At 35.9% G+C, this 14,777-nt stretch overlaps 1 protein-coding gene and 1 non-coding gene across 2 annotated transcripts; both read left to right on the top strand.

Moving 5' to 3' along the window:
* Positions 1–402: 402 nt before the first annotated feature.
* On the top strand, positions 403–1,586 carry LOC137734898 (large ribosomal subunit protein uL29). The gene is made up of 4 exons (XM_068474215.2): positions 403–539; positions 632–767; positions 871–1,027; positions 1,306–1,586. Exons 1-4 carry the CDS (start codon positions 536–538, stop codon positions 1,378–1,380), a joined length of 372 nt encoding a protein of 123 aa, XP_068330316.1. The 5' UTR covers positions 403–535; the 3' UTR covers positions 1,381–1,586.
* Positions 1,587–13,381: 11,795 nt separating this feature from the next.
* Positions 13,382–13,492, top strand: LOC137735807 (small nucleolar RNA R71). The gene has a single exon (XR_011068712.1). It is a non-coding gene; the product is annotated as a small nucleolar RNA R71 (small nucleolar RNA).
* Positions 13,493–14,777: the final 1,285 nt, after the last annotated feature.

Here is a 14,777-nt window from a genome sequence, read left to right as displayed (position 1 = left end):
GCTTATAATCTTATTCTACACTTTTCTATCTTCATTTTGATATATTATGGGTCGAATTTGGTTAAGAAACGATTGAGTTACGAAGCTTTGAAAATTGCTCAAACTTAAGGCCAATAGCTCTAGGACACTTAACGGAGTTTTTAACGGAAGAACCAAAATAATGGATGGTGGACAATCTCAGGGATTATTTCTATTGATTTTCAATCTCAGGTACTAAAGTGATGTGTTATACAAATCTCATGAACTATTTTGGTTAAAAAACATTTACTAAAAGAATTAGCTTGCTACGCAATTTGGGCTGAACTTTCGCAAGACATGGGCTTCAAAGCGGGCTCCTTGACTAAGACCCATTTCCATTTGTATAACTAAAACCCAAATCAGCAATAGCCTAATTATACCCAACCTAAAGTCCATACACCCGCGCTACGTATAAAAACCCGCTAAATCCACCGCTACTCAAAATTTAGGGTTTCATTTTCCCGTCAAGCTAGAGAGAAGGAGCCGCCGTTGCAGAACTCGCACGCACGCACCAGCAATGGGTACTTCCACTTTTTCTCTGCGATTTCGGTTCCCCAAAAGATTATCATTTTCTGCTGATGATTTTGTTCTTATTGTTTGTAAACCGTGACAGCGAGAATCAAGGTACATGAGCTGAGGCACAAGACAAAGGTTGACCTTTTGGCTCAGCTCAAGGATCTCAAGGCGGAGCTCGCCCTCCTCCGCGTCGCTAAGGTCACCGGCGGAGCGCCCAACAAGCTCTCCAAGATGTAACAATCAAAACCCAATTTTTTGTTTTCCTGATTTTTGTTCTGCAATCTCGGAAAACGAAGGGAAATTTGATTTTTTGTATTGAAATTTTGATCTTTGCAGCAAGGTTGTGAGGCTGTCGATCGCCCAGGTGTTGACGGTGATGTCACAGAAGCAGAAGGCTGCTCTCAGAGAAGTGTATAGGAACAAGAAGCTCTTGCCTCTTGATCTCCGTCCCAAGAAGACCAGGGCCATCCGCCGTAGGCTCACCAAGCACCAGGTACTAACATTTTTCGACTTCGTTTGCTTTTATTTATACTTGAACTGAAATTAAAATGATGAACTATCTTGTAATGGCATTTGATGCAACTGTTTGATATGGTTTATTTATAGTATATGAAACACTAAACCGATGTCGATTGTGGAGAAATTTTATTTTATATGTAGTTGATCTGCATTGGGTTTTTGTGATTGTTAAAAAGATAGATTGCCCAGTTTGTAGTTTTTTCATTTGGTGTGTATTGGAGTGTGATTTTGTTATGCTGTTGTATTGCACAGGCTTCTTTGAAGACCGAGAGGGAGAAGAAGAAGGAGATGTACTACCCTTTGAGGAAGTATGCCATTAAGGCTTAGAAGGTCGTATTGATTACGTTAGTTCGTCTTGTTACCTTGCTGTAATAGAATATTTTTGTTCACAAGTTTTGGCTTTGAATTTAATTATGATGTTAGACCTGAAATTTTGGTGTTTAATTGTACTCCTCTAGGTTTGGGGAGGTTCATGCCTTACCCAAATTGACTTAAAAGTTTTCTTCGGGCAATGATAGTTAAGATTCTGTTGAGTTCTCTGCTTGTTGAATCCCTGAGGCATTTGATCATTTTTTACTAGAACATGCTTCGCACGGATCATGATGAGTCTGTTGGATTTGTCATGTGCCCTTTGATGGAAAGTTGTTTCTGTGCTACTTTAATACTAGGTTTGTTTTAGAGGTCTCTAACTTAGTCCACTCTTTCTGGTGTGGAAATGATAACGATTGTTACATGTACTTACGGCACACATTGCTTTCTAGCCCAAGCATGATTGTTAGTGATCTACACAGCGAGAAAAACTGATCAGATCCATTTGCTAGTCGGCTTTGAAGCTGAATATTTGTTATCTGCTGTGTATCAGTTGTTATTTCTGTTGCGGTCTTTTGAGTACTTGCGATTTTTGTTTCTTTGGGATGATATATTTGGTCAATTTTCTATGGGGATGGGGATGAAGCCTTCTGGGCTTTGGATAGTTGGTTACAGTCTTTTCTGGGTTGACCTTGTTGGAAGAGGATCCTCTCCTGATCTCAGGATGAGGATCCTCCTGACCACAAAATCTAGGCCGTTCAAAATTAATCCAACGGTTTCAAACAGGGAGGTCCTCTAAAAGTTATAAAAATTGCAATCGTTGGATTAAATTTGAACGGCCCGGATTTCGTAGTCAGGAGGATCCCCATCCTGCGCTCAGGAGAGGATCCTCTTCCGACATTTTCTCCTTTTTTTGGAAGAATCTGTTTTTCAATGCAGAAATATACCATAAAAACACAAATTTTTTTGCACATGTGTCAAACCGTAATTAAGAATAAAGGAATGCCCAGTGCTATGCGAAGGATGTATTAAAGGGGAATGATTCTTTGTCTCCTCCTAAAAGTAAAGAGTGAGCACATTCTTTGTCTCCTCCTAAAAGTAAAAAGTGAAAATTAACTCCCCATTCTAAAATCTATTAGACAGAAATAATAATACAATATTGTAATTCATGATTTATTTTGTTTTGGAGGAAATTGTAGTAATGGTGTATCAAATTTAACTGAATTTAAGCAAGGGTCTTTTAATAAAAAATTTATAATCATTGATCACACAATAAGCAAAATTGAAGCAACGGTTATTCAACTTCAACATGGAGAAATATTCCCTCAACTTTTATCCAATTGATATTGGAGAAATGGTCTCTCATCTTTAATCCAATTGTAGCATTTTGACGGAAGTTTTGATGAAGTAGATGAAAATGATCATAGTTACACATTTTGATGAGTTAAGAGGCCAATAGTCACAAATTTTTAGTTGAAAGACAAACAATTGTGTTAAGGTTGAGAAACTATTGTTATAAAGAGTCGTCGAAGAATTAGTTTATGCCATTCCTAATGATATATGATCCGTGGAAATCTTTAAGGGAATGGATCCTCAACTTTTTTTATTATAAAAATGGGGATTAGTTGTGGGGTCTACACTACATCGAACTTTAACGATCCAAACCATCTATTTTTCAATTTGCACCTTATATATCATCCTTGCAAAATATTAACTAAATTGGAAATGTTTAAGAGATCTAATTGGGTTCAAAGAAGTTAATGAATACTTTGTTATATAAGAAACAATGAAATTTTATCTTGATAATTAAATAGACAAATGGTTTCGGATTGAATTGAATTTTTACAAAGATGATCTATGAATCGAGACTTACAAAACAGACGATTTGGATCGTTAAAATTCGATGTAGAGTAAGCCCCACACCTAATCTCCATCTTTTGAAAAAAATGAGAATTCCTTTGCATAAAGGGCCTATATAATCCATTGTCAATTCAATCCGGCGAAAAATTATGTTATCAACACTTACGTAATATTCCAATCATCTACAACCACATCATTTGGTTTCAAATTTTGTTTAAAAATTTGATCCTCATAACATCATCCTAAGCCGTTTTCATTTGCTTTTTTGAGCATATATGAATGAGATATAAGAGAATTTTTTTTGAAATATCATATGAACTTGTTCATATTTTTCAATTTGTCATATAAACTAAAATTTTAAGCAATTTATCATACCAACTTTACAAAATCTTTAATTTGTCATCTCACTCCAATTCCGTTAAGTTTTCCATTCAATATAAGTTATGTGCCTCGCACATGACTTGTGTTCAGGGTTTTTAGGTCATTTTAACATCTTTTCACAAGTTTTTTTTACTTTTATATAGTACAAACCCTTAATATTTTTTACATTTTTTAGCACATATGCATCTACAACTTCATTTATGGCACAAAACGTCAATTTGTTTCTCATTTATAGAGCCCGTATGAAATTATTCTTCGACATGCTAAAATGCAAAAACTCTCACTTGTGTATCATTACAGATTTGGAATAACTAGAAGAGAGTGCATTGCATAATCATTTAATTGTTGTCATATAGAAAATATTGTTCCATTGCATGAGAAGCCCACAGTTTTTTGTCGAATACAACTTAGTAAAAGGGAAGTAAGGTATTAAAATGATCGAAATAACCCTAAACACAAGTCATGTGCGAAGCATATGACTTATATTGGATGGAAAACTTAACGGGGTTAGGAAGAGATGACAAATTAATGATTTCAAAAGTTGGTATTACAAATTGCTTAAAATTTTAGTTTATATGACAAACTGAAAAATACTAACCAGTTCATATGACATTTCAAAAAATTTCCTGAGTTATAATATTAGACCATCTCCAACTCCTGTGGATAAACCTTAAAATTTTAAGCTATAACCCAAAAATTGCTTTTCTCCACCAACTAGCTTAAAATTTTAGTTCGAGATTATTAAATAATGATTTTTACCTAATTATTTTTCTCGGTAACTTTTTTGAGAATAAAATTTATGTAGATTATCCTAATTCATTTTTATGAACATTTTAATCTAAAAATATTTAAATTCTGATAAGTAATTAAAAATCATACAAATACATAGGTATTTATAAAGATTTAAGTGAAATTTGATTTAAATAATTTTTCTTAAATAATTTTAGACGTTAGATGTAATTTTGGGCCATCAAATCTTTTTTTTACCATTAGATTTGATCTCATTTGATCACAGCCGTTAGATTATAAGTAAAAAACAATAACAGATTTGAAATATGATAGTTTGGTAGGTCCAAAATAATTTAAGCCATGGTTAAATCCTTGAGGAAATCTAGCACAAAGATATATTTTCTCCTCAGGGCTTATTTTAGCCCAATGGATGGAGATGGTTTTTTGGGGGAGGGGGGGGGGGGGTGTAAAAGCTTATATTTTAAGTTTTATCCTATGGGTTAGAGATGACCTTAGGGAGATCAAAATTTTAAACCATGAATGAGACATGATACATTCCACAGTAACAATTCAATCATAAAAAACCACGTCATTTGATTTACAAATGTAATTTAAAATTTTGATCTCTCTATTATTATCGATGAATGAGACATTATACATCTAACAGTTATTACTTGGGGCAAAGCAAAGGGACATACAAATTGGACGTAACATAATAATAATATTGAGTCATTGACATTCAAGGAAAGAGAAAATGCTAGCTAGTGTGTTTTCAAGACTCTTATTTTAGCTTCATGCTGATCTTCTCCCGGTCATTTTCGCTGATTTCCCAATAAATACAAACTTTTAGATTATATTCTCCTTAAACTCATCAATTTATATTTGTCTTAAGTAAATATTTGAGATTTTCTCTTTAGGTTTTGATCAACACACTCGTTTGTTTTGTTCTCTTCCCTATAAATAAAATTTCACCTACTCTAAGATTTGGGCGACACATCAGCAACACCATTACATTCCAAAAAGAAGTGCGATATCCACACATCTCTTTTTACTTCTCACAGACCCTTTTAATTTTCGGCCGTCGAATCGGATGAATTAAAGAAGATTAACGAACAAAAATTAACAAAGGGTGTGTGAGAAGTAAAAAACAATGTGTGGATAGTACACTCCTTCCAAATATTTTTGATTGGCTGAGTCTTGAGCTACACTAATTCAAAGATTCGATTAAAAACGACTTTTTCATATCTCCCAACACGTTGACTTTTGTAATTTTGTTTTAATTTTGGTCTTATTCTTCGACAGTTACTGCAATCTTTGTTCTTGCCCTTCCCAGTTAACTCACTTTAAAATGTTATTAAAATTACTATTGAATTGGTCGTTGTCGACTCAATAAATTTTTTAAGTTAATTTGCATCCTTGTTTGGGACCCGATTCAAAACTCTCCTCTCATTCTCTACTAACTACTTACCTAAGCCAAGGATAATTGTCTCTAGGTACAAAAAGGAATTTCTGGGATATCCAAATTTTGATGTACATCTTCAAGCTAGTGTGGGACACATCTCATGTTTGCATCTCGACACTTCACTGCGATTATGAGTGGATCCTAGTGTTGGTTCACTTTTTATCCTCCACCAAATCTTATGAGCTCCTGTTCTCAGTGATTTTAAGAAGCATCTGATCGCAGCGATCATACCTTTGAATGTGACCTACTTGGTCTTTTCATGCATGACTATTGTAATGATCCGTGAACTATATTAAAACGTAATCACTATGATACTCGAACTAGGATCCGAGTTGTACCATTGGTTATTTTTGTCACCTATCTCTTTTCACTTCAGCATGTGTCTATAAAATTAGTGATACTTAGTTCCAACTAATTAAGTTGGTGTTGCGGATCAAGTCTAGACCAGCGAAATTTAGTCTTCGCTTTATATTAGAGGACGCGATGAATTCAAATCTTATAGAGAATAGTAGCTCAATAAAAGAGAAACGAGTGGATAGTGGCTGTAGAACAAGGACTTGAAAGTTGCAAGGAATGAACCTAGTAAGGAGATCTTCATGAGCTCCCTTATTTGGTTCATATGAGGAGACCTTATACTTTTACAGTGACAGGTTCGTTGTTCGAGTTCTGTTACAAATATAAAATGTATGCAATAGTATGTACACATCTGGTAGTCCGTCGACATAGGTCTATGGTCTTAGTTCGGTACAAAGGAATTAGGTCTACAGTTTGAAAGTAATTTACACATAATAATGCATTATTAAACCAAAACATCACCTGACAATGAATCTATTAGATGTAAGTCTCTTTTTATATTCTTGTTATAGAATTATAGAATATATTCGAATGAGATTAATGGTGCAATGTAACCAACTTAAGGCTCATCTTCTTTTTCTATCCCCTGGAAATTAAGGCTCCAAAGGTTGCTTAATTTCCTTTGGCCTTGAAGGCAGTGGCACTTACTTTTTTCACGGGAAAAACATAATTAATTAATACTTAATTAATTCAAAACATATTTATTTACCAAAGGCAAAAAACATTGCTTAGTTTACTTTTATTGGTGAACGATCTTTCTTGTAAAAGGGATAAGCAATGTTAGGTAGATCAACTTTTTAGATTAAATTTGTAAATCAAATAATATGTCACCAATAAAAAATAAGCATATTAATCAAAACTTAAGTAATAATCTAATCATCAACAATCATGTCTGATTTATAAAATTTGATCTAAAAAGTTAGTTTCTTTAGCATTACGGAAAAGTAAATTATGTTAAGAAATCAGTTAAAATTTACGAAATACGCACATTAATTGTGAAACCATAACGAATTATAAAATTAAAGGGACTTGGTCATGGGTCTAAAACGTGCACGTCAATTGTATAGCTTGTATTTGAAATTATGTTGTCAGTTTGCATTCATGTTCTTAAATTTTGTTTCTTTTTGGGTGAAATGTGGAACTTGTCATAATTTGCAGTTGTCATTTGCTTTTTGAAATATAAACTTTGACGTGCATATTCTAATTCTCCTCAAACTCATCAATTTTTTTTTAAATTTGTTTTTAAGTAAAATATTTGAGATTTGTTTTTAAGCTTTGATCATATCTTTCGTATACTACGTCAACACACTCGTTTGTTTGTTCTCTTCCCTAAAAATAAAATTTCACCTACTTTAAGATATGGGTGACAAATCAACAACGGCATCACATTCCAAGTATTTTTATGTTAGCTGAGTCTTGAACTCCAATAATTCACAGATTCGATCAAAACGACATTTTCATATCTTCGAACACATTGAATTTTGTAAATTTTTTTTTTTTTAGTCTCATTCTTCGACAGGTATTGCACTCTTTGTTCTTTTCATTCCGTTAACTCACTTAAAAATGTTATTAAAATTAGCATTTGAATTGGTCGTTGTTGCGACTGATCAATATATTTTCTTAGTTAATTTTCATGCTTGGTTGGGACCATTTCCAATTTAAATATAAAATTAGTTGATAATCGATGCTTAATTAATTTCAACTAACTAAATGAGTGTTGCAGATCAAGTTTAGGCCAGCGAAATTCAGTCTCCACTTTATATTGGAGGACGTGATGAATTCAACTCATATAGAGGATATTAGTTGAATGAAAAAGAACCCGAGTGGATAGTGCCTGTAGAACAGGGACTTGAAAATTGCAAGGAATGAATCTAATGAGGAGATCTTCAACTCCCTTATGTGGTTCATATGAGGAGACCTTATAATTTTACAGTGACAGATTCGTTGTTCGAGATTTTCAGTAGCACGTCTAAAATATATGCAATAATATGTCCACATCTGGTATTCACTCAACTTAGGTCTTTGAAATATCTCACGTCGATCGTATCTTTAAGAAAAGAAGAGTTTTAACCTCACTGCAACTAATACCGATGTTTTTTGTGAAAAAACCTCATACCTGACGGATTGTGCAAGTGGTAATTACCAAGTTAAGGACAATATCAGTGTTGTTGGTGGTGGATCTTCAATCCGTCTCTCCGATAATTCTACATGGTATTAGAGCAAGGGAGCGGGCTCGTACTGCCACGTGATGGGTGAGTCCCCTTGGCCTTTCACAATGATGGTGGGTCCCTTTACTCTACGTGGTTGTCGATGTGTGAATCTCCTACGTGTGTCCCACTAATTGGGTCTCAAGTGAGGGGGTGTGTTGAAATATCCCACATCTTTGTATCTCTTAAAAAAAAAAAAAAATTAAATATCCTAACCTCATTCTGTTGATGTATTATTCCTTCCTAATGCTAGAATATATTTAGTATAATGGCACAAGCAAGGGTGTCGAATCCTCAGGGACTAATTGGACCTATGTAATTACTTGTTTTGCAAGGAATCTATGAAATGAATCAAACTAAACAGAATAGGCAGATCTGTTGTTGTAACTTGAAAGTATAAGAAAGTGAAGTAAACACAAATAAATGACTCAACAACTAATAAAATGAGATAGTACCAATGGAGATGAAGCTAGGGATTCGGTTTCACCATTGCTAAACCAAGTCCATGTTTGTTAAGTTAGTTTGTACTCATTCATCTACCTATTTCTTGAGTTTGTTTCACTTGGACATGATCAACCATATGATGTGTGGATTTGATCAAATGTCTCTAATCATGAACCTAGTTGTGATGTGCAACTTTGGTTCATAATCAAGAGTATGTAATGCACAAGAAACTTTCATAAAACCAATATCTACCAAGATTATGCATGATGTGTGTTTTAATCTTGGCTACACAACTTAGTGATTAATTCAAATGATGATCAAACATTAAAATCAACACACTAAGTCACCATTAAATCAGAGAATGAAACAAGAAATAGATGGACAAACTGAGCATTCTAACTTAATTACATGGCAAACTTTGCAAGGTTACATCGAATCCCTAGATGAGGATTAGTTACAATTCATGTTTACAAAAGATTTAACATAAAAATATAAAACATGAATGAACATAGAATTAATAAGAAGAAACCCTTGAAGCAAAACTGATGTTGAATTCCTTGAAGAGTGCCTTCGGTGTTGGTTTTCCAAATGTGGTGCGGATGAAGGTAGATTGGTTATGGTTGAATGGTTTCTGCCCTTGGGACAGAAATGGACAGAAAATGAAATGAAATGGGAGAAGTTATGCGTGTGTAATGGACTGAGTGAAGAAGAAAAAATGCCGAACCATTGTTGTGTGAAGTGAGAATTGTTTTATAGAAAGGAATGTGGCTCAAAACACTCAGATTGGATCTCAATCTGCACAAGTGAGAAGGAATAGCATAAAATGAGCTGGAATTGATGGGTTTCTGAGGTAGTGGACGCATGGCATGGACAAGATCTGCAAGTATGTGTTAATGTATTAAAAGAAGCATGTGCCCTTGCTTCAACAAGTGAGTGGAACCTGCAAAGGTGAATTGGCCATTTGAAATTGTTTGTACAAATCTGGAAAGGGGAAGAAAGCACACGGCATGGACAAAGGGGGCTGGAATCACATGGAAGGATGAGATGAAATGGATTTCTGAAATGATGGCTGCAAGGAGTGGACATGATCTGCAGGTATGTGGTTTGTTTAATTGAAATGCATGTGGATTTCTGCAAAGATGAAATGGAGAAAGGTAATGGAATGCACGGTCAGATTGTGAATCATGCATGTTTTGGTATTAGAAGTGCATAATCTGACTTGGAATCACATGGGAGTGCACGACCAGGTTATGAATCATGCATGTGAATGCATGTTTTGGTATTAGAAGTGCATAATCTGACTTGGAATCACATGGGAGTGCACGGCCAGGTTATGAATCATGCATGTGAATGCATGTTTTGGTGTTGGAACCACATAATCTGACTTCAATGTTTTTGCCTTGTTTAGAATCACCCAATATGGCCGAATTGCACCACTTAACACTTCCACATCATTTCCTGAAATTCCAGCAGTCAAAAGTTTCCTAGGTTCTTCATTTGGACTTCAATTTAACTCCCTCGAATCCTCTCCACGTTTGGAATAATGCTCAGCAACCAAAAGGAATGGTTTTTACTTCATTTGCCTTCCCTTTGATCCAAATACACACTTGACTGCACACTAACACCAAATAATGTAAAATGCAACTAGTTCATATTTCAAAGTATTGAATGCATCCATACAAGCCTTATCAAAATGAAATACAACATCTTTAGCTAACAGATTGCATAATGGACGAGTGATCATTGAAAAGTTCTTAATGAAATGACGATAAAAACCCGCATGGCCCAAAAAACTTCTTACTCCCTTCACAGTGGTGGGGGCTACCATATTGGTGATGACGTCAATTTTGGCTTTGTCCACCTCCATTCCTTTGCTAGAGATTACATGTCCTAACACAATTCCTTGTTTCACCATAAATTGGCACTTTTCCCAATTGAGAACCAAATTTGTTTCCTGACATCTTTGAAGTACTAAGGAGAGATGGTTAAGACATTCATCAAAAGAGGAACCAAACACTGAGAAGTCATCCATAAATACCTCAATGAATCTTTCTACCATGTCAGAAAAGATGGCCAACATGCATCTTTGGAATGTTGCTGGAGCATTGCAAAGTCCAAAAGGCATTCTCCTATATGCAAATGTACCAAAGGGGCAAGTAAAGGTTGTTTTCTCTTGATCCTCCGGAGCAATTGCAATTTGATTGTAACCTGAGTAACCATCAAGAAAACAATAGTGTGAGTAACCTGCCAATCTCTCTAGCATTTGATCTATGAAAGGCATAGGAAAGTAATCTTTTCTAGTGCTAGAATTCAACTTCCTGTAATCGGTGCAAACACGCCAACTAGCCGTGGGCTTTGTGGGCACTAGCTCATTGTTTTCATTCCTCATCACAGTGATTCCCACCTTCTTAGGCACCACCTGAATAGCACTCACCCATTTGCTATCAGAAATGGGATATATGATCCCCACATCTAACAATTTCAACACCTCATTCCTAACAACCTCCTTCATGTGTGGATTGAGTCTTCTTTGTGGCTCACGGGTTGACTTTGCCCCTTCCTCCAAAAGAATCCTATGCATGCACATGGTAGGGCTTATTCCCTTGATATCTGCAATAGACCAACCAAAAACTGATTTGAACTCTTTTAACACCCTAATTAGTTTATCTTCTTCATTTGGGGTGAGATCAGAAGCTATGATAATTGGAAGAGTTTCAAATTCAGCTAGATATGCATATTTTAGATGTGGTGGAAGTGGTTTAAGTTCAAGTTTTGGTGCCTTAACAGTGGAAGGAGTTAGATGTACATTGATGGTTCTAAAGGCTCTAAAAAAGGTGAAACATTCAAAGGATACAATGCTAATGCTTCCAAGGCAGCTACTTCTTCCATGAGTGCATCTTCTTCATCAAACTCATCTTGAGATTGACTCAAAACAGTTTGTAATGGTTCATTCGATTGTGCCTGCAAGAACTTAGAGAATACCAATGAATCAAGCACATCAATGGCATAACAATCAAGAGATGAAGAAGGATGAGAAAGAGATTCAAACACTTTGAATTGAACTGTCTCTCCTAACACTGTCATAGTGAGGAGTCCATTTTGCACATCAATGATGGTCTTGGCCGTGGCCATGAAAGGTCTCCCAAGCAATATTGGCAACTCACGATCATGTATAGGAGCTTCTTCCATGTCCAACACTACAAAATCTGCAGGCAAGATTAGTTTATCAACTTGAACTAGAATATCTTCTACTATACCTCTTGGATATTTCACGGATCTGTCTGCAAGTTGTAATGAAATGGTGGTGGCTTTCAAATCTCCCAAACCTAGTTGAAGGTACACTGAATAAGGCATTAAGTTGATGCTAGCACCCAAATCAAGCATTGCCTTCTCTACTTTCTTGTCCCCTATGGTGATGTTAATAGAGAAACTTCCTGGATCCTTGAGCTTTGGTGGAAGTTTTCTTTGCAAAACTGCACTCACATTCTCAGACACCACAACCTTCTCATGTGGTCCATACTTCCTTTTGTAGCTGTTTAACTCCTTGAAGAACTTCCCATATGTCGGCATGTTCCTAATGACATCAAGCAAAGGTAAATTAACATTCACTTTGCTTAGTATATCAAAAATCTCCTTAAATGACTTATCCTGCTTGCTCTTGGCAAGTCTTCCAGGGAATGGTATTGGTGGAGTGTATGGTTTCTCGGCCTTGTGAAGATTTGGTGCTTCAAATGAGGAAGTAGCATGGCTTGGTTCCTCATTTGGTTTCTCATTGTCTCCTTGAGTAACACCTGCATTCACATGATCATATTCATTAGTAACTTCATTGCCAACTCTATTATCAATAACCTTACCACTTCTAAGTGTAGTGATTGCTTTGGCTTGCTCTTGGTTCCTTTGGAGTATCACGGGTTGGCTTGGAAACTTCCCAACCTCTCTTTAGTTCAAGGCATCTGCAATCTGCCCCAATTGTGTCTCCATTTTGGTTAGGGCTGCCGAATGTTGTTGGAGAGTGTTATTTGTGGAATGTTGGAATTGCAAGGTGTTTTGGGCTAACAACTTAACCGTATCCTCAAGGGTAGTGGCAGGTTTTGGTTGGAAACTTTGGAATTGATTGTTGTTCTTCCATGAAAGGTTGGGATGATCTCTCCAACTCGAGTTATATGTATTGGAATACACATCATTCCTTGGCCTTTGGTTGTAAGAATTCATGAGGTTCACTTGCTCTTGAACATACTCGGGGTAAGCCTCCCTAGATGGACATTGGTGAGTAGGATGGCTTGGTATGTTGCAAATGGCACACACTTCATTTGCTTTTGGCACCATGTTGAGCACAGATTCAAGCTTCCTTTCTAGGTTAGCTATCTGCAACAAAAGCTCATGATTAGAACTTGTTTCATAGACTCCAACTTTCTTACCCCTTAAATCTTTGTGTTGAGCATTAGACCCCAACATCTCATAAATGTTATATGACTCTTGAGCATTCTTTTTCTTCAATGCTCCACCTGCTGCATTATCAACAGTTGACTGACAAGTTTGGGTTAGTCCATCATAGAAAATTTGCATTTGTAAGTGAAAAGGTAACCCATGGTGTGGACATTGTATCAAGAGGCCTTTAAAACGCTCCCAACACTCATTGAAAGGTTCTCCATCATCTTGTTTGAAGTTGAAGATTTGTCCCCTTAATGTGGCTGTCTTTTGAGTGGAAAAGAACTTCTCCAAGAACTTCTTAGCCATGGCATCCCATGTAGTGAGGGAACCTGGTGTTAGAGTCATCAACCAACTCTTGGCCTTATCTTTCAAGGTGTAAGGAAACACTCTCATCCTCAAATTTGCTTCACTCACTCCCTGCAAAGGTAAACCACTCACAACATTGTAAAACTCTTTAATATGAGCTAAAGGGTCTTCATTAGGTAAGCCATAAAATGAAGGAAACATATGGAAATGTGAAGATTTGAGATCATAGTTTCTAGCTTCTGTGGGCAGCAAGATGCATGAAGGTGAATTTGGTATGATTGGTTGAGCAAAGTCCTCCAAAGCTCGAAGCTCATCTTCGTTGCCCGCCATCTCCTCTTCTCCTTCCCAATTAAATTGCTCAGATTCTTTACTTGTTGAACTAGGTGAATTCCCTTCCTCTTCTTCACGGATAATGGATGAACTTGATGGCACAAAGTTGTCCAAAGTGTGGCCCTTCAACCGTTCAATTCTTTGGCCTAACTCAACAAGTCTATTTGACATATACTACCTGAAACAAAGTAACACAAGTTTGAATGAAAATCAAGAATCTACCTACAATGAAAAGAACAAAGTTAAACTAGCAAACAACAATGAAATGAACAAATTTTAAATAGCAAACAAGCAATTACAAGGGACTGAAATCAGTCCCCGGCAACGGCGCCATTTTTGTTGATGTATTATTCCTTCCTAATGCTAGAATATATTTAGTATAATGGCACAAGCAAGGGTGTCGAATCCTCAGGGACTAATTGGACCTATGTAATTACTTGTTTTGCAAGGAATCTATGAAATGAATCAAACTAAACAGAATAGGCAGATCTGTTGTTGTAACTTGAAAGTATAAGAAAGTGAAGTAAACACAAATAAATGACTCAACAACTAATAAAATGAGATAGTACCAATGGAGATGAAGCTAGGGATTCGGTTTCACCATTGCTAAACCAAGTCCATGTTTGTTAAGTTAGTTTGTACTCATTCATCTACCTATTTCTTGAGTTTGTTTCACTTGGACATGATCAACCATATGATGTGTGGATTTGATCAAATGTCTCTAATCATGAACCTAGTTGTGATGTGCAACTTTGGTTCATAATCAAGAGTATGTAATGCACAAGAAACTTTCATAAAACCAATATCTACCAAGATTATGCATGATGTGTGTTTTAATCTTGGCTACACAACTTAGTGATTAATTCAAATGATGATCAAACATTAAAATCAACACACTAAGTCACCATTAA

Source organism: Pyrus communis, chromosome 7 (assembly GCF_041283825.1).
Source record: "Pyrus communis isolate YQ-2024b chromosome 7, ASM4128382v1, whole genome shotgun sequence".
Classification (NCBI taxonomy): Eukaryota; Viridiplantae; Streptophyta; class Magnoliopsida; order Rosales; family Rosaceae; genus Pyrus; species Pyrus communis.
The sequence above is the reverse complement of the archived record's forward strand: the minus strand, read 5'-3'. Positions and strand labels throughout refer to the sequence as shown.

Coding starts and splice junctions, on each gene's coding strand:
- LOC137734898 (XM_068474215.2), top strand. Junction 768..870: donor CCCAACAAGCTCTCCAAGAT/GTAACAATCAAA, acceptor TGATCTTTGCAG/CAAGGTTGTGAGGCTGTCGA. Junction 1,028..1,305: donor GTAGGCTCACCAAGCACCAG/GTACTAACATTT, acceptor TGTATTGCACAG/GCTTCTTTGAAGACCGAGAG.